The sequence below is a fragment of the Euleptes europaea genome, chromosome 2, assembly GCF_029931775.1.
Source record: "Euleptes europaea isolate rEulEur1 chromosome 2, rEulEur1.hap1, whole genome shotgun sequence".
Lineage (NCBI taxonomy): Eukaryota > Metazoa > Chordata > Lepidosauria > Squamata > Sphaerodactylidae > Euleptes > Euleptes europaea.
In genome coordinates this window covers 91,657,847-91,678,722 of record NC_079313.1, presented here as the reverse complement: position 1 = coordinate 91,678,722, position 20,876 = coordinate 91,657,847, and the positions used below count along the sequence as shown (strand labels likewise).

The 20,876-nt window shown below is 41.4% G+C and overlaps 1 protein-coding gene across 4 annotated transcripts in view; it reads right to left on the bottom strand.

Moving 5' to 3' along the window:
• Window positions 1-20,876, bottom strand: part of SRGAP2 (SLIT-ROBO Rho GTPase activating protein 2) — a 218,188-nt gene that overhangs the window by 98,971 nt on the left and 98,341 nt on the right. For all 4 annotated transcript variants that reach the window (XM_056844376.1, XM_056844377.1, XM_056844378.1 and 1 more), the window contains exon 3: window positions 18,250-18,412. In XM_056844376.1, the coding sequence (XP_056700354.1) occupies window positions 18,250-18,412 (163 nt within the window). The remainder of the gene's footprint in view (window positions 1-18,249; window positions 18,413-20,876) is intronic.

Here is a 20,876-nt window from a genome sequence, read left to right as displayed (position 1 = left end):
ACTGGAAACAGAGGATCGTTTAGTTCATTTGCTACATTATATTTTTCTCCTTATAAAACCCTTAATTTTTTTCTGCTACAGCTTAATTTTAACTCATGTAATCTTTTTAAAAGTCTACTTCATTTGACATGGGTTCTCATTTGTATCTTCATATGTTACCATCTCACCAGTTTATGAAATAGCAGATGTTATTCACTGATGTCACCAAGAAAAATAAGCAGAGTCCTCAGAATGTTCAAATGGTTTGAATTTTCATGTTGTATTTCAACACATGCCCTTAACCACCACCCCACCACCCCTGGGTGGTCAGATGCATTGCTAAGTAAATAAATCAAGGCTGGAAGCCCAACAAAGGAAAGTATTCTGCTTTTATGACGACTAGATTAACTTTTCAAATAAAAGAACCAATTGTTCCCCCCCCCCAATAACTGAGGAAGTTGGTGATGTTAAATATCTCAAGCTGAGAAGGATTTTATACAGCTGTTTTCCTAATATTGAGGATTGTTAAAGAAGACAGATTATTTTCTAAATGCCCCAAGGTAATGTTTCTGACCAGAGTTTTCAATACTGTACTTCACTGCTGAATTGTCATCCACTGACCATACCCATTTGTCCTTTCAGGTCATGGTTGGCTCCTGACAAATTATTTCTTACAGACAGCTGTTTACACACAATTCAAAGTGCTGAGGCAGCAACAGTCGAAGCAATAGTGGAATGTTATCATGCTTCTGAGCTCAAAGCTCAGGAGGAAGAGACATGCACAAAAAAGAAGTCAGGCAAACTGCCAGGCTACATTTAACCCAAATTTGGGAATAAGCAGTTTGGAAATGCAGGCAGGAAACACCACAGTCACAAAAGCAAACAGCGTTACAGGAGTTCCAGATTGTTGCAACTCCCAATAAAACAAGTAAATAAGGCTTAAGGGGCTAAAAAGGGCTAGTTGAAAATTGGCCTGAATTGGAGCAGGCTCTATGGACAGATGGTATAAACACTGTCTAAACAGACAACAAGCAAGGCAAGGACAAATATATATATATATATATATATATATATATACACCTATGGGGTGAGCTGAAATCATGTACTAAGTAATGACGAGGAGCCCGAAGTACTGAAAGCGTACTGTTAGTAGGTTGACTCTAGGCTGCCTGAAGCACAGTGGTACCAGGAGTATTTGAATCTAACTCACATGAGCAAGAAGGAAAGGCTCCAGCTGCGCTGGCCAGAGGGGAAGTTTCTCCAGTGAAAAATATGAAGGACTATAAAAAAGAAAAAAAAGGAGCAAACCTGAAATTTGCATCACTTATCGATATGCTTAAGCTACACAAGTAAAAGATGAGACACCTGTGTACGAGTTGGTTTCACCAGGGTCTGAGCAACATGTCAACAAACTGAGAAATAGTTGCTTCTTAAGGACAATTTGAACCATCTGATTGCGGATATGCAGTACAGCTAAAACAGCTGAAATCAGGGAAGAAACAGAATGGGAGAAATCACCCTCAGTCTTTTGAGTAACAAGTACAACTCATAGGCAAGGTATGTTTTTAAAAAAGGTTGACTGAGGGATAAGCTTTCACACACACACACACACACACACTGCTTCCATGTCTGCATATGAATCATGCGCAAAACTGCAGGTCACTGCCACAGTTAACTGGAACATTAACTCTCTGAATACCACACCAGCTACTCAAGGCTCCTTTTGTTCTCCTCCACCCAACCTCCAAGTAATTTAATAACGACTTTCTGGATCTCCAGGCAATTCGTGTTCCGCTGTTCCGCATTCCACTAAAAATTATAGCTTCAGCTTCAATATATTTAGAGCAATAATAGAAAGGAAAGTTAGACATGCTGTCAACATTTTATGACCTAAATATAACACACTCTCTAAATGTGGTTGGAATCTGGCGGAAAATGCTTGCGGAATCAATATAACTAGCTTAGGAATTGGTAACGTCAACGTTGTTGCTAAAGAACGGCTCCAAAAGACTTTTTTCTTTCAATATGACATTCTCTGACCATTCAATAGACAACAAAGTGTTTAATTAATATCCGTTAACAACCCTTTAGTTATTGTTTTGGTCATACAATCAACACAATTATAATTCCAATCCTTTAACAAGGCAGAAATTCCAAACCACTGATTGCAGCTACACACTGTAAATTAAAATGATTTTCAGAATATGAGGGGCAAAACCTATTTTGGGGAGTGGATCCAATGAAGCTGATGTCTGAAGAAATGAACAATCAAAATTAAAAACCAGCATGATGATGTCTTTTCATTTGTTATTCAAAACTTCTCAAGTGTCGTGTATTAATATTTTTAAATTAAATGAGAGGTGTAGCAAACTGTTAAAATGCATACACAGGGTCACTTTAAACCTAAATGCTTCCATGAGGACACACACACAAAAAAACATTGTCCATGCACATGCAAAAACGTGCATTTGAACTCACATGTTAAATTTTTACATTTTCTACAGCATGAGGTCATAACATAAGGGAACCTGAACAGGCTGTAGACTTCCCCCAACTTGTAAACATGATGTCAAACACCCTTTTGACATCATAGAATGTGAGAAATGGATTTCCAATTCTAAAGAAAAATTCCCATCTCACCAGTATCATGCGTCACGGAAGACTGCATTAGCAGCATAATCCTAAACAGAGTTCCACCCGTCTAAGTCCATTGAAGTAAACGTGCTTAGAAGGGTGGAATTCTGCTTAGAATTAAACGGTTAATCACTCTTATGGCCAAGCTGGACATGCTGGGTGGATCCATGCGTACCTATTATCATATCTGGATATTGCTCAAATAATCTCATACATACTTCTTATGAAATTTCAAAAGAGATTGGGGGGGGGCTTCCTACTTCCTTCTGGAAGGCAGTTCCACAAGACTAAAGTGGCTACGGAGAAAGCCTGTGCATGAGCAGCAACAGCAGGGTTTGTGATAACCCTTGCAGGGTTTGTGATAACCAACAGAAACTGATGTGCTGACCTAAATTGCTGCTTGGGCTTCTACTGGGAGAGACGGTCTTTCTATTGTCTTAAATGCTGGCATATCTCAGACCCAGTGAAACCAACAAGCATTGTCTTGCTTCTCAGAATGAAACGTAAGGTGGCAAGTTCCACCAGCTGGCTGCAGGGGCCTGTGAGATATTGGAAGCAACGTCCCGTGATCTTGCTTGCACAATTTCAGTGCCACTTATGACAGGCTCATGCTTCCTACCTACAGTGATGCCCTTTTTCAAACCACTAGGAGCAATATGTCTTGACACAGAAGGCCAGCGGCATCACAGCTTGATCATTGTTCTGGCATCAACAGGGTGCTTTCACCCGTCCCTTAGCTGACCCAAGTCTAAGCCAATGAAAGAAGGCTGGCAAAAAGTCAGGCAAAATGCTATAAATAGGGATGACAGACCGTACATATAAATACAGGGAAGGTAAATGAAAATGTGGCATGATTATAACGGACAGTTCATTTTCCATACTAAAAAGAGCTGATTGCATCTAGCCACCCACTCCAAAGACATGAATAATCCATCCCAGCTTCTACCAGAGCTAACATAAGCAGTTTAACCCTATTCTTGAGCTACGCAGCGACTGATCTGGAGCAACAGACTTCCATCAAATCATTATATCTAAACTAGTATGAAGCATTGAGCAGTATGTAATAGATCTGCTGCAATAATTAAAACAAAAAAACAACCCCCATGGTAATTTCTCTATCCCAGACATCATAGTTGGATTCAGGTATCAGGGACAATACATTAGCTGCTTCTTGGTGCTGGTTTATGGATGGGGAAAGTGGCTACCTGCAGCTTTTGCATGCACAGTTAAGCTTAGTGTTACTAACCTCCTAGGGATGGAAGGATGAAAATCTAAGGGATGGAAGGATAGCAACAATAGACTGACCCAGATTAACTCCTCCTCGGACACTTATAGGCACTAAATTATGAGCTTATCCTGACTCCCAAGATAATTTCAACCTACCCAACATTCAGTTCCAAACTACACTGGTTCCCTGTTGAAGCAGCTACCACATGGCTGGCCATGTGAACTTTTACTCTTGCTCAGATTTGGGGAAAATTCTTTAAACAAGTCCCCCACACACACACACACAGTGTATCCATCTCACAGTAATCATCAACAAACAGCGCCCGTTAGCAAGATTGTGGCTCTTCAAGGCATAGATGTCACCCACAAAAAGTGCTTAAAAGTTCATTCATGAAGAGCATAGACTATGAACAATTTAAGCAACTTAGCTAGGATTTCACTGCTTACATACTAAAAGATTGGATATTTTAGAACTGGCCTTCATTTTCCTGTTCATACAATTTCTTCTCTTCTTACATGCCAGATTAACACATTGGCTTCTGCAAACATTCTCTGCAATCTACAATGCCCAAGGCTTTACGCTAATATTATTTTATGTTAATTTTATCTGGCAGCAGATAAAAATACATGTATTTAATTGATCACCAGAAAACATCTGATTTACACTATATGAATTTTCATTTTATATTAAATACAGCATAAAACAGGATATGGCCCAAGACCCTACAGGACCATACCTCAAAGTACAAGTACTCAGTCTTAAGATGTTTGTCCCCACACTCTCTGGAGATTCATTAAAATTTTAACAGAACAAACAAGAAAATAACCATTTTTAATTTACTAAGTCGCTATTAACTAATCAATTTATGTATCTAGATAATGGTTAATAGAATTTTCTGCAGTCTTTCCCCATGAAAAAAATTAATAATGGCTTGTATCCCACGAACCACCAGCAGAACACGCTGACAATCTTCCCCACCCTCCCCTCCACTAGAGTCATTTCTTAATCTGGGAAAGTTTATTCCCCAGGTCAGGGGGCTTATGTATACTAAGAACTGCAGAAGTTGGGTGACTGTAGTGGGGAGGAGAAAAGAAACGAGATTGCCCTCTTTGCCTCTTATATGAAAAGAGCTCTGCTCATGGAAGAGAAAGAAAGAAGCAATTCTCTCCCCCCCTTCCTCTACAGCCACCCAACCAGTGGGGCTATTAGTAAATAACAGTCCCCCCGACCCAAGGAACAAACTTTCCTAGGATCTAAAAGGGCTCTGGGGGAGGGGAGTATGGGGGAAATTTGACAATCCTTGTATCAAGGAATCACAGGATCCAACTCAATATCCTGAAGTGATAAACCAACACTTATGGGAAAGCTATTTTAGGCTGGATGGTAGTGAGAACATTTGACAGTGGAGCAAGTAATCCATCAAAGTTGGCGACCTGCCATCTTTACCACCAAGAGCTCCTTTTATCACTAAACATGGGGTGTGTGACTGTTAGCTACATTTGGACTTAAAACTAGGAAAGCAGAAAATGAAGTACCAGTGTTAGAGAGGAGACCTGGCTGGGGTGCGCTATCCAGGCAAAAGGGGCGGCAAAGCCCTACCCATACAAACCACCTTGAAGTGACAGACAGAATAGACAGTCAGGGTGAGTCTGGCCTGCATGGAAACATGCTTCAAGAAAGACCTAAATCCTGCAGCCTTTCTTTGCTAATAAGTACCTGAAGAAGGCAAATGGCTAGAAAGGATCAAGACAAGCATTGGCAATGTTAGAAACTGAGAAAATAACACATGGAGCTTAGAGAGTCCCTGAGGTAGGCACATGAATTCCATGAAGATGTGTACCTTACCATGCTGACACTGGGAAGATCTGAGCCTTCTTCCAATTTGAAAGTCTTTCCTGCTCATACCCTTAGGAAAGACTATGGAGATTATTAGGGAGAAGCAAGTGGTTCTCAGTGGGGAAGCAGAGGAAAGAGAAGGCATTTTTATCTACACTCCCACTGCTGGTTCCTCGATGGAATGTGTATGTGAGTGCACATGTGTTCTGGCTGATACCAAGGGACAAGACTGCTACAGACTGGCAGATCCTGCACTAGCAAAAAGAAAAGAATTCACAAGTGTGGCCTTTCTGCAATTAAATCTTATAATGCAACTTCAACTTAGCTGCTGGATGAGCACCATGGAGGAAATGCTGTCATGGGAACAAAGATTCTTGTCCCTAGAAGGCTCGAGTAAAGGAAGTGGGTGCAGAAGCAAACACAGAGAGATTGGCATGACTTCCTCAAATATGTGTACTTGTAATACTCCCTTAACATATACCTTTCACTCCAGGTGATAATGTGCCTTATGAGTCCACTTGTGAGTGAAAATATATTGTGTAATCAAGGAGACTATATAAACAGATTCCAGTTCTCAGGTTTCTCTTTTGTTACTGTGTGCTCAAATCAGCCAGCCCAAGGAATCGGAAGAAAATCTGTCTGCTCAGAAACTAAGCAGAACAGCAAAGACTTTTGTTTCTTAAATGAAAAGGTAATCCAGCTTTGTTGGCCCAGACATTGTCATTTCTGTCTAGAAGCAGGCAGTCTCTAGTATATACATAAAACAAAATACTTAATGGGATGAAATATGATTGTGCAGTCGAGCTCTTTATGCCAAAATCTGGCACATACGTAAGATATTCTGTAAATCTTGTCAAAAGCTGTTCAGTTCAGGGACATCTCTGTTCTCCCCCCACTCTGTTCTATCACAACTGGCAATGTAGTGATAACGAGAACAAAATTATAAAAGCATCTTTCCTTAAGAGAGTATTGAAGTAACATTACCATGAGAGTATCTAAAAAATTCCTAAAAACAAAACATAATGGCAGTACCATGGAGAGAAATCACAGCCCTGCATAAAAAAATTGAAAGGTAACAGAAAGACAGTAAAAGTTGAAAGGGAAGGGGCAGCCAACAAGTGTGCTCCTTGCTATGTGCCTGTTTTACTTGAAGGGAGTGAATACTGATAGAACAGAGTTGTACTAAGCACTACACTTGGCAATGTTCAAGCTGACAGAAATCAACAATTTCCATTCCTCAAATTTAACAAAAAGAAGAAATCTGAAGAAACCTGCAAAATAAGAATTAAAGTAATAGCAAAGCAATCTGTTCTTCCAAGACAGGCAGGTATAGGATCAGAACCTATCTTAAGCCAGTGGGTAGGGATTCACACATGATCATCATAAAACAATGGGTTGGATCCTACCAGCTTTTCCACTTGATCTCACTGAGTTCCATTCCTCACTGTAGTCCTTATTCCACATGGCTTTTTATCCCCACAGATCCTATGATCATTGGCACAGCCTTTCTGATGGTCAAAAGCCCCCCTTCCCTCTGTCACCAATGGAAAAGCTGGTAGGATTCAACCACATGCTATTTATTACAAGAAGAAAAGAAATAACTGATCCTTTCCCAGAATATTTTGATCCAGCTCAAAGCTGATTCCAAGCTTTAGATAGTCAAGGCTTGGAATCCCCTTTCCATATGATTAACATGTTCTTTTCAACAGCAAAGCCCTCATTATTTCGTGTTAAAATAAACTGCTTCTTGAACACGTACCATGCCTGATCCTGAAACCTAAAACCTGCAAATAAGTCACACAGATTTGTGCATTAAAAAAAAAGACAAGGCGGCTAGGCCTAAGCCAGTGAATACCCTTTCAAAGACATCAATAATGTCTGGACACTAAAATTCTGTGTCCACAACCACTGAACACAGACACTGAATGTGCCTTAGTGTTAAAGCTCCTACTACAGTAGATGAGGCATCTCTCTGGGTGATCTATACTTAAGCAGGGCATTTCCTTCCCTTCCCTTCCCTCTTCATACATTTCTACTTAGCATCTTTTCTAATGCAGAAGAAAAAGGCAGGATGGCCCACAACTGGAAAGAAAAGGCAGCTCAATGCAGATGTTCTGGAGCAAAGTTGCTGTGAATTCAGCACGTTCGGGACTCCCCAAATTCTCACAGAATTTCGTCACTGCTATAAAACTGAGCAATTTGCAAAGGATTCTGTAGAAATTCATTTATAGCCAAATAATATAAAACAAGAGGATTTGGAGCCATTTGACATGTTCAGATACATGAAGCTCCCCCTCTGGGACTGTACCATTCAGAACGTAGGTGGTGCATGTATTCCACTCCATAACATAAAAATAAATCCTCCCTTCGAGTACCTAGTACATCAAAGTGTAAGGCTAGTTTTTTAATGTGCAGAAAACTCATTTTAACTTGCAATCACCCTCATTCATTCTAAAATGATACTGCCCCAGAAGAACTTTTAAGCATGGGATACTTTGGAATGTGGAGCTTCAGCGCTTAGCAGAGCTGGCCTTAAGCTTTGATAATGGCACAGTCTGGACTCAAATATGTCCGTCCTTCCTCCATCCACGAGTATGGTCCTGCAAAACAATTCCAAATCAAATTACATTACAAGGTGAAGCAAATTCTGTAGCCAGTATACTACTTATTTTGTACCTTTGTACAGAATCTTAGGACTTGGGCCCAGTGTACCAAAACAATCCTTCAGTTCAAATTGACTGAAACATATTCAGACTGCAGAACTGACATGTACTTTATACAATCAGTGTAGAACACCTCTTCCAAAACAAAACTCTCCAAATGGTATTTGGTTTTTTTCCACTTTAAATCTTCCTTTCTCCCCATTTATTCCAGAGCAGATCCATCCTTATCCTCAGCACCCACAACATTCTGGTATTCCTACTGGTTAAACAAACATTCTAGGGGGAGGCTTGAGAAGGGCAGTAAATAGCCCTGGGAGCCAGCGAGAAATGTTAGCAACACATTGTGTCTCAGACACCACTCAAATGTTGGCTTTGGCAGTCAACCCAACTTCCTTTATCAGCAAAGATACCTTTGAAGTGGTTGGCAGCCTTCCATCGAGTGCTCGAACAAATAAGACCCTTCATGCTATCACAGCCCTGAAAGGGAGCTCTTAATCGTGCGATAGGAGGGGGGGAAACCTTAATAAGATTAAGCTGCACCATAGTGCAGGCTTCTTGCGACAGCAACTGGACTTGACATAGCAGGCAGAAACAGCCATGTGAAAAGCTTCAGGAGACCCACATATAATCACTTCTGGAAGTTTGGAAGTTAATCATATTAAAGAAAAAAAAAACATGCCAGAGCCTGACAGCTAGCGTGCCTGCCCCATCCGTCTAACACCTTCCCCTCAAAACAAGAAAGATCTTGCAGTGAGAGACAAAAGAATTTGTTGCAGCATGCACAATTCCCATTGGAGGGCTAGGCCTACCTACTTCCAATGGCTGGAAACATGAGAAACATTTCACAGAAAGCAACAGCAGCTTTTTCTGCTGACTGTATGCAGAAAGACTGGATCCTTCCTTACAGGACCTATTGCTGTCTCAGGATTCACAGATACTAGCTGTGACAGGATGCATCTTTCCTCCCTCTATGATAAGGACCAGAGGCTATGAGAGAGTCTCATGCAGACCTTATCACAGCCGAACAGGCCAACATTGCCAGAGGGCTGGATTATAAACAACAGGCTTGCCTTCAAATTATCCTTGAAAAGGACTTTGCTTTATCTGGTACAGAACTGCAGCAGCTTATCCCTCGAGTGAAATGAGCCCTATGCAGTTTATCCTCACCAAACTCCAAATCTAGCACTATATTCCTAGAAACGGGAGAAAGTACTGGGTGCTTTGAATCAGTGCTTGATCAGAATGAGGCTTTTTTATTTAGAGCTTGATAGAATCAAATATATGAATGCACACTTTAAATACCCCTTTGCCTAATTCAAAAACCAAAGCAGAGCCGATCAGTCAAATTGTTAGTTGCTCAGGTTTAAACAAAAGTGCCAGGAGACAACTGACTGCTTCATACCAGCACAGGGATCCAACCCAGACCAAAATATTGTGCGTGACTTCCACCTACCTTCCTTGTGCATACAGCTCTACAGTTTATTCAGGATAAAGAACAGGGAAAAGATGGAATTAGGGAAAGGAACTGCACATTAAACATCATTCTGAAGGCCATTCATCAGCCTCAGAGACAGGACTTTTACCACCACCACTTCTTGGTAACATGGACATTTGCCATGGAAGACAGGTAGAGCAGGGAGACTTTGCCCTATGTGCAAGAGAACAGCATACAGCTTTAGCTTTCACTGCACAATTTCTCAAGAGTTGGGCTGTCTTGCATGCAAGAAACTATACAGATAACACACATATAATTTGGCTTCACATAAAGTAGAAACAACTCTATGCCACTGAGACCTCTTTTCCAGTGCACCATGACACAATCTATAGTAGCAATTGCGACATTTTCTTAATTCATCACATATTATTCAATTGCTACATTAGTTACCATAGCTGAGTTACCAGTGAAGCTAGGATAATGGCTCTGGAATGGTTCCTAGCTATAACTGAAGAAGATAGCCTCTTTGAGTTAGAAGGCAAGAGAATGCAAGAAAAAAAATGTACATCTGGAACTAAATGATAGAAGGCTAATAGATCCATTAGGAGCCCGGTGGTGCAAAGTGGTAAGCTGCAGTACTGCAGTCCAAGCTCTGCTCATGACCTTAGTTCGATCCCGACGGAAGTCGGTTTCAGGTAGCCGGCTCAAGATTGATGCAGCCTTCCATCCTTCCAAGGTTGGTAAAATGAGTACCCAGCTTGCTGGGGGTAAAGGGAAGATGACTGGGGAAGGGACTGACAAACCACCCCGTAAAGTCTGCCTAGTAAACATTGCAATGTGACGTCATCCCATGGGTCATTAATGACCTGGTGCTTGCACAGGGGACCTTTACCTTTTTTAATAGATCCTTAGTGGACAACTTCCTATGGGCTAGTCCTTTTAATACAAAGCCTAGGAGTATTTGTGTCAAGATAGTTCAATATGATATTTCTATATCCTTGAGTTGAGAAACATGGAGAAGTTGAATATAGAGAACACAGTCTAGTGGAAGTGATGTCACGAGTCCCTGTGCCCAAGCGAGTCCCTGTACCCAGCCACCCACCCTGTGGTTGAAACATCTGCACAACACATTTAGGTCTGAAAAGCAGCATCACTTCAGCAGAAGCATGCAACTGCTGTAGCCATAGGGTAAACAATTAAGAGATTTAAAATAAGCCACACACTCAGTAGTAATTTCACTGCATTGGTATTGCAAGGATGTCTTGTTTAACAAAATTAAGATCCCTAAGCAAAGATTTTCCTTTTTAAAGGAAGCCAGAGCCCTTTAATCAATACTGAAACAGCTGGATATCAACTACCCTATTCCTCTTGTATAGTAACTAAAAGGGTGATTCAAAAATAAGCTAGCCGTTTTCAGACATCTACAAGGACATACCATCCCAAACCTATTTATGCATGCAAAATTCCACATATAAAAGACATGCTATCTATGGTGCTGTTTCATTTATAATTCTGCAGTTAACGAGGGAATAGTCAAAACTGTTTATCAAATCTGCTCCACAAGCGATTAAATATTTGGCCTTTATCAGTAGACTCGTACGCATTCACACTTGTCAGGTTGATTGTGATGCAGGAAACTGAGGAGGCTTTCTTGCAAAGTGTGCAATCACCAGTGGCTCTGGGTTCAGTCACATATTATTTCCAATTCGCATATCACATGTCACTCTAAAAAGATTCCCCAGAAGGGACTGATACAAAGAATTATGTGCTAGTGACATATAACAAGCAGAAAGCAAGTCCTGGCATTTAACCAACTTGGCAAACCTGTTATCTATCCACTAAATCCATGCAGTTTGTTCCCTGACAAGTTACAGCTCCTGTCTGTACAAAGTTGTGAGGGGGGAAATCCCCCCGCCCCACTCAGCCGGTGTCAAGCAAACCGGAGATATTTATACATACCATTTGAAATTACAGTGGGCAGTATCCCACCATTGCGTACTTGGAATACAGAGTTTCTCCTGTTCCTTTTACATTCTTGCAGCCCAATCCAACCTGCAGATGGGACCTGTGTGGAGGAATAGCTGCATGGTTTGGGGAGGGCTGGAATGACGAAGGAAAAGAGAATGTAACCACTCTTCCTTCCCCTTCCAAAAACACAGCTCTGCTGAGGAAAAGGGTCAATGTCATCCCTTGTCCCTCCTCACTTCAGCCCACTGACCCACATAGCCGTTCTTTCCTTTGATTCCAAAAATTAACCTGCTGAGGGTGTGTATGCCAAGAGGTGCTTCAGGAATGGAGTGGAAAACAAGGCTGCTTTTGCCTGTAACTGTTGTTCATCAAGTGGTCTTCTATGCAGGCACAGGCCATTCGGAGATAAAGAATCCAAAGCTTCCTAGAGGTTTTGAGGTGTTAGGAGAAGTCCCCCCTCCCCTCCATCTTGTACCGGTATTTCCTGCCCAAACTGGCACGCGATGGAGGCAGGGAGAGCCCTCTCCCCTCAGTTCTCCCTTCGCCACCACTGAGAAGACAGGCCCTCCGAGTGAGCATCCCACAGTGGGGAGAGAGGAGTGTGTGCCTGCACAGAAGACCAGTCCATGAACAATAGTTACAGTTAAGTGCAACCTTGTTTTCATCTTTGCCAAATCAATGCCACTCATGTGGAGGAGTGGGGAATCAAACCCAGTTCTCCAGATCAGAGTCCACCTCTCCAAACCACTGCTCTTACCCACTACTCTACGCTGGCTCCCCAGCGGAGCTTAATTTCAGTAACACAGTGTAAATCCTTGTGCTGTGGTGGCAGCTGCTGCCAAAGCAACATTTTAAAAAATCTGCATAGCCAGTCAAATCTCCAGTAGTCAATCAGAGGTTCTGCTGGGCAAAACCCCTACCTGACCCCACCCACTTCCTCAAAACACTTGGCAAGTGCCAGAAGAGGTGTTGGTGGGTGCCATGGTGCCCACAGGCACCACATTGAGGACCCCGGTCTATACTGGTTCTGCTCCATGTTCACTTCTATATTAAATGGCTTTACTGCCATGCTTCCATTGTTAACTAGTTAACTGCTGTACCCTTTCTCGGGAATTTAAGGATACACTTTCTTCTAGTATAGAACTTTATAGCTCAAAAGGGGAAAAAAACACATAGTTATCCTGCAATTAGGGTCTCTAGCCAGTTTGCTTAGTAAGCTGTTGCCAGGACTCAAAGGAGAATGACTACTTATTCACTACAAGGATTAAGGAATTAAAGGATGCCTGTCACTCAGTAATCCCATGTAAGTACTTACTCAACTGTAATTTAATTAGTGAAAGTTTTAGAAGGTCAGAGGAAGGTCATGCTTTCACATTGCTTGGAAACAAAGAGTGATGCCACCGCTGCTTCAGAGGCAGCACACAAAAACAAAGCTCATTTGAAAGGTCAATGAGCACATAAACCCAGAGGAGGACGTTCATATCCTTAAACTCCCTGGATAGGATTACTTGGGTAGTGTAACATGGCAGCAACGCCAATCATCATCATGAAATGCACAAACATATACGAAGAGTGCGTGGAACATTCACTGCCCCTTTCAGCTTTTCACAGGGGATTTTTTAAAAGTTAGCTTTACCTTTCCTTACGCTAGCTCTGATCTAGTGCCCCATAACTATCAATAGTTTCAATAATTTCTATCCCACTTTTTCCCAACCAAGACACCCAAGACAGTTTACAGAACATTAGAAACAAATAATCACATTAAAAAGAGAGTTGCCCTGGGTAAAGAAGTACTTCTTTAACTGATGCCTGCCAAATATCAGTGGAGGTTGTTTCATAACTGAAGTGGTCAGCACAGAAAAACTCTGGTATGTATTCAATAAGATCAGCTCACAGTGTGCATCTTGCAGAGCTGGACTTTTCCTACTTCCTTCTCCTCTGCCAGTCACTGAGCCCCCTGAAATTTTGGTATGGGAAGTCCAGAAATGTTGGATACAAATGGCCATCAGGTGTTACTTCAGGTAACAGTTGACATACAGAGTAGGGCTTTCCATGACAACTACAGCCATCAGGCAGGTTCAAAAGAAAGTAAAGGTTCCTATCCCTTCTTTAAAAAAAAAAAAAAAAAACCATTTATGAACAAAACCAGAATTCACAAAATTGCATGGGAGGGGGTAACTTTCTTGATGTCAGTTTTCATCAGCTATGCTATGGCTGCACACTATAACTGCCCAGTATACTGGGAAAATACTTAACATTGAAAATAGTTTGTTTTTTTTAAAAAATTGTCAATGAACACAGAACGATTTATGACCACTGTGTGGGTTAGGATTGGTCTTGACCAGTGGAACATAAGCCATTCTGACCAAAAACAAATCACACAGGTACAGCCATATAGTTACACTAGGGTGAGGCTACTGCTGAAAGGCTATAATTGGCATTATCCTTAGGTCAGCAAGACTCCTCCAGCACAAGGGGTAGGGGAAACTGAGCAGAAATGGAGACATAGCAACAGAGGAGCAGACCTGTGCTCACCCAGGGATCAGTTCCACAGCAGACAATGGTATAATGTTATATTATCTCCTTTTTTTGTAGGTGTCAGTTACAAGATGTTCCCACTGGGAGTCCCAGCAAACTTTCCCTCCTGCCTCCTCCCTTTCTGCCCCTACAGCGATAACATGGGGAAAGATTCGGACTAAATCTGCAGCCAATCACAGCACTGTACCAGAGTTATATAAACTCCAATCACAGAACTCAGATCTTGTACGTTAAGACATGTGGCACAAGATCTGACGCCTTTGCTGGGTAACAGCCAGGGCACATGGATGAGAACGAACTGCAGTCAGTAGTTCCAAGGCAAGTAGTTCCATAGAGAATGAATGAGCACTGCTGCAATGACTTCATTGATTTCTGCAACATATAAAGATCCAATTGTAGATTATCAAAGAAATTGCTTATGAGAGAGTGAGGAATTTGGTTGGGATGTGTGGAATGGAAGAAGAACTTGGTGATAGAACCCTTCCTCACACAAGAAACCCTAACTAGGGCTGATGCAGTCTATTCTTCCTCACTAGCTCCACATTACTCTTATAAGAACCATCCATTCAACATGTATACAAGTAAGGGTGTTTGCCACTCTTTACACCAGGGGTGGGGAACATCAGGCCCGGGGGCCGTATAAGGCCCGCGAAATCATCTGGTCTGGCCCTTCGTGGGTCCTGGCAGATCTCTAGTTCAGAAGGATCAAAGCCTGGCGATCCGCCCCCTCTCCCGCAGCCAGGAATAGCCTCTATTCAAGGCGGAGGTGAGTTTGTTTTGCCGAGAAAAGGAACCTTTTTCACCCTTGCAGAAGAGTCCTTAGCTATGGAGCTGCTAGGACCGCCCAAGAAACTGTTTTAACCCTTTCCCACCCGGGCCGCGGAGAAACTATGTGGCAGACACCCAGAGCCATATCAGGTCGTGCCTCTTGGCTAAACGTTTGACCAAATATAGCAGTCTAATTTTTAAGTTGATAATTTTGTACGATGCCCTGACCTGGCTGGCCCAGGCTAGCCTGATCTCGTCAGACCTCAGAAGCTAAGCAGGGTCAGCCCTGGTTAGCATTTGGATAGGAGGCCACCAAGGGATACCAGGGTTGCTGTGAAGAGGAAGGCACTGGCAAACCACCTCTGTTCGCCTCTTGCCATGAAAACCCCCAAAAGGGGTCGCCATAAGTCGGCTGCGACTTGACGGCACTTTACACACAGTACAATTTTGTACGGCCCGCGAATGATGTTCTAAATATCCAAACGGCCCTTGGCGGAAAAAAGGTTCCCCAGCCCTGCTTTACACCTTTCAGATCACAAGTGAAGTCTATAGCAGAAGAGCACTGGGGAAACAAAAGTTCCTACGAAGGGCAGCAATCTTTGTGTTCTAGCTGGGTCACTGTGCTTTCGAAAGTGAATTCAAGCAGCAGTGCAGTGGTTTCGCCGGAAACTGTAGCTGGGGATCATTTGGATGCCAAGTCTGTTCTTTTCCACTAAGCTATGGATCCACACAGGGCACCTTTATACCGGGTTATAATGGGAATCTACATGGAAGGGGAGGAGACTCTGGAGTCTCCATGAGATATCTTTTCTCTGCTCCTGCGCCTGGTTAGTCTAGCATAAGGGTTCTGGTCCAAAGGCCTCTCCCTTTTCCCATCTGTAATTGCATTACTGACAGGACCCTCCCCAGGCTAGGCTATGCCTCCTAGAGACCACTCACATCTCTTCAGCATGGGAATCAAATCAAACCTCCACTATTTCCCACTGGGCTACTGGGCAGCACACAGCGCTAACTATTATGAGCTTACTATTGTGTCTTCTATGCTTTCTTATGAACATGGCCTCTCAGATCTGCAAAATGCCATCTCCCCTCACAGAAGCAGCAATGCAAGCACATTGTGCATAATTTTAAGCAAGTTTTCATCATAGAGACATTGTTTCCACAATGGGCAAACCTTTGTAGGTCATCCTACCTGTAGCAACATGGCCATTTGTGCAGGGGAATGCACTGCAGTCTTTTGCCTTCTCAACTTCATGATGTGTATACACCTATGGTAATTTGGATGATGCCACGGTGTCAATCGACCATCATCATTAGGATCAGTACTATCTACCCACTACTATGTCCATGTCCTTTTCAGTGAAGGACGGTTTAATTGTAAGAATGCTGATCAGTCACAGCACTATCCTGAACAATTTTGCAAAAAAAACCAAAAAATGCTGAACAAAAAACAACAACGCATCACACCCATTTGTTTTTCTGGGGTTATGTATTACTGCATGTGATGAATTCTCCCACAATCCACTTTGCGCCCTTTCTTTTGTATTCTCTTTAGGATAACAACCAAAAGGGAAAAAAACAATATGTGATAATACTATAATCATTTCAAGACAGCAGCTAGCCATATGGTGCAACCAAAGAGAATTCTCTGAAGACATAAGTGCATTACTGTTTATTAGAGTTGAGTTTTTTCTTTCAACTGGGAAATAATCTATAAATTCTTACTATACAAGCTCACACTCCCCCACTGCCACTTTCAACGTACTTTTTAGGGGGGGGGGTTGAACTAGTTTCCCTTTACCGAGATCATTTAGAATTGCCAGGGCTGATGAATTCCGAAAAGAAAAAAAATGTAGTAGCAGATTGTGGAATCTGCCCTACAAATTTTGGAAAGGACTCCTCAGAGAATTTATCAAACCAGCTGCAAGTTTGCAAAGAATCCAGTAAACACTTTCAGTCTGCTGGTGTTTATTAGAAAGGCACAAGGTGAGATAAGTGCCCAAAATCTAGGACACTGCATATAGGCCTAGGGTCAGTCCACAGATACTTCAGATCTACTGAATTGTTTTTTATAGACACCTGGCATTCAGGAAAACCTATCCAACAAGCTAAAGTTATTTTAAGTCAAAAAAGTTGGGGATCACCTGTCCCCTCCCCAAAAAAAACAAGCAAGATTGATGGTCTTGCAACTGAACACCTTATAATTTTCAAGCAATTATTGGATTGATACTTAAACGGACATTTCTAATCAGGACTGCACTGCTTAGTCAATTCACTGGTTAGATTAACATGTATTGTAGAATTTACAAAAACCATAGACAGCAGATCCCTTCATAAAGGAGACATTGCTACTTCTCTCTCATTCAGAAGTAACTGCCTTTTGTCTGCCGCAAAACAAGCAAGTATCACAAAAAAAAGGAAGAAAAACAATCTCTCATCAGAATTGCTGCTTTACTCATATGTAGTTATAGGCAGATTTAAAGTAATCAAAGACTGCATTATTAGATTAGTTAAGATTTCTTTAACTGGCTCACAATCTCACTTCTAAGGAAATACTCAAAATCTAGATTTTCTATTGAGTTCAAATACAAGTTATGTGACAAAGATATCAAGATAGGCATATATCAAATATTCTGTTGCCATCCTGATAGCTATCTGCTAATGCTAATGATTGCTTCTTTCACCAGACATTTCACTGCAGAGATCATTACTGAAAGCAAAGCACACACAAAAATCACATATATAGCCAAGTATGAAAAAGTGAAAGCATAGTTTGCTGTGATTGTGGAACCCATAGCTCATTTCTCTCCCTCTTAGGTTTAAAAACCTTTTATTTTGCTCTTGATGTTCAAAATCTTTTACCTAACTCAACAAAAAGGCTATAGCTACTTGAAATAAAAGTATTCTTACTTTAATAGAGAAGGTAAACGATTTGCAAAACCGCCTGACAAATTGTCATACAATTGTGTCAGTTTTATTTCTAACTATAGTGGAACTATAAGATTTCTGTTCTACCCATGTATAAAAAGCAAGGTACTGGATGGTGGCAGCTATATAGAATTTGGGGCCAGTGTGAAATTGGATTAGCCCAATCTAAATTATTATATCACCCTTGAATGATTCTAACAGCAACAAAGATATGTATCTCCAACAGCATTGCTACAGCCACAAAACTGTTTGTTTTGCAATCAAAATGTTACCTTCTTGAAAAGTCGTCCAGAGTCTTCACTGACTTGGACAAACCGAGGGATGATATTATTCAGATAGATGTCACTCAAGGTGGTATGGTCCCTGCTCTCTCGCTTCACCTGGTTTAAGAGAAGATTCCAGCAATTGACTGGTGAAAGAACATTCTGGTCTTTTCTGCAGGGAGAACACAAAGAATAACACAATTATTAGCAGTGGCGAGATGATGAGCTCTATAAGCACAGCACAATAATTTCAATAATCTACAGACCCTTGTAAGAGACTAACAGTGCATTCCTGAGGAGAGTTACTCCAGTCTAAGCCCACTGAAATGAATGGGCTTAGACTGGAGTAACTCTCCTAAGGAATACACTGTAAGTAATTAAACATTGTATCTATCTCCTTCCTTTCACCAAAAGGGCTCATGATGACAGTATAAAGCAGTGGTTCTCAACCTTATTCCGACCATGGCCCCCTTCCGACCTTGTTTCCTTCCTGTGGGCCCCCCTGTCCTACCAGCAGAAAGGTAGCTATTTAAATGTTTGTAAACAGCCAAGGAACAAAGAAGCATAAACAGCCACACAAAATGCACACATGCAGTTCTTATTGGGAAACTGAAATTTACAAAAAATACCCCACAAAAAGGGAATACAACACGCTAATAAACAACAATGTTCACATACAAGGGAGAACAAAGCCTATACCACCGTTGCACAAGATTACAGCAATACAAAAATCCACAGTTGCAAACAAAGTGCAATGAAGAAAGTCAAGTGTTAGGTTTTCAGTCCGCTGAAGGTACAAATTGTATTTCTTTTCTGTTTTCTTTTCTCAGTCACTTCTCTGTTTTCTTCACTTCTCACTTCCCTCTGTGGCCCCCTAGTCTTGTGCCGTGGCCCCCCATTTATGCAATTTTCACCTGTGGCCCCCTTGGAATATCCTGGTTGATATTCCCCAGTTTGAGAACCACTGATATAAAGTACAACCATTTTTATGTTAGTTGCTTTGATATCTTAACAGTGAAGCAAAGTACGGATACTTTAAAAATGTATAATTTTAGGTAGCTATTACTGAATGATCATTACAAGGAGGTACTATTAAGAGTTTGCTTTGGTTTTACCAGTAGTCTTCTTCCCTGGTGTAAAGTTGACTTCAAATAGGATGGTCTCCAAAATCCCTGGGTGAGAGGCACTGGATGCCATTTTGAAAGAAAGTATGGCACCAGTCCATACAATGTGGTCATTTTCACTTATGTTCACAAAACAGCCATGAGGATCATCTCAGGACATTATGTCCGATGAATGGTCACTGAGGCTACATTAAATACCACGATGAACCACAATTTATAAGATATTGTTTTGTTATACTCCAGTTTCGTGTGATGTTTGAAAGAGAAGTGGAGGGGGAGGCTTGACTTGCCCTAGACATCCCCCCTTCCCCTCCCATTTACTGCAGCCAATAAGCAGCAAGTGGATAGCATACACAGTGAGACTTTCCCAGGAGCCTAGCAATGCAAAGGAGCTTAGGTTAGCATCTAAGGAATCTGCACGGAAGTGGGAGAAGCAATAAGAAGACGATTTGGGGTTACCATACGGTATTCCATTATGTACATCTGGTAGACTAACTTGGATTTTTGTAACAAACTGTGGTATAAACAAACCACCATTTATTATGATGCCTGTATGCAGCTTGAACCACCATTTATCTTGATGGCAACAGTACTGCTATTAAGGAGAAGCCAGTTTCCAAAACTCTGACCCACACAAACAAATCCTCTATGAGCTTCTACAAAAGTAGAGTCAAAATATGATCTTTCTCCTCACATTGCTTCAGTAACAGAAGTGAAGAAACTATTTTGCCATCAATAGTTAACTGTGGCAGAAAAATATGACTTGAAAAATAATCAAGAAATAATCAAGAAAACTAAAGAAAAACCATGGCCTGAGGAGGACTGAATGTCTTCCAGGAGGCAAAGTATGTTTAAATGAGCAAAGAGTCAGTTAATGAGGTGAGAAATTGAAGGGAGCAGAATCTAGCTTACTCAAGCCCTTGAGAGCTTATAGACTTGTAAAGGGGAGATTTTGCACTGTAGGAGGATTTCCAAATTGCCCCCTCTCCCTGATTCTTCATAGCTAGTGTTATACCATTTTGTAACACTGAACTTGTAACAATTAACCTTTCAAGTACAAAATGTCCTAGAACTTTATTTTATAGTCAAAACTTTTTGCTCTACTGTTTTTTCATAATTCATGCAACCTACTTTCCCAGACACACACCAATGAATTAAGCAGAAAATCAGGCAGAGGAAAAGAACTGGCATGATTCATTTTGCACCCTAACATTTGAAATTTTGAATATTTTTGAATTTTTGCAAGGAACAGAACAGCAAGTTAGTATCACAGGAGGAAAAAAAATAGACGAAATCAAGGGAGTTAAGGAACAGCAACCACAGAAGATGTGCATGATATCACTCAGGGCACTGAAACCCAGTACAGTATCAGAATCACAGGAGATCCCTCGCTTGGTGTCAGAAACCTCAAACCCTTAATTGTTTTCTAAACTTTTCTCCCGACCATGAAAGACTAGAAATTTGCTCTCTCTAATTGAAAAGTGATGGTCCCAGAATGTCAAATACTGCACC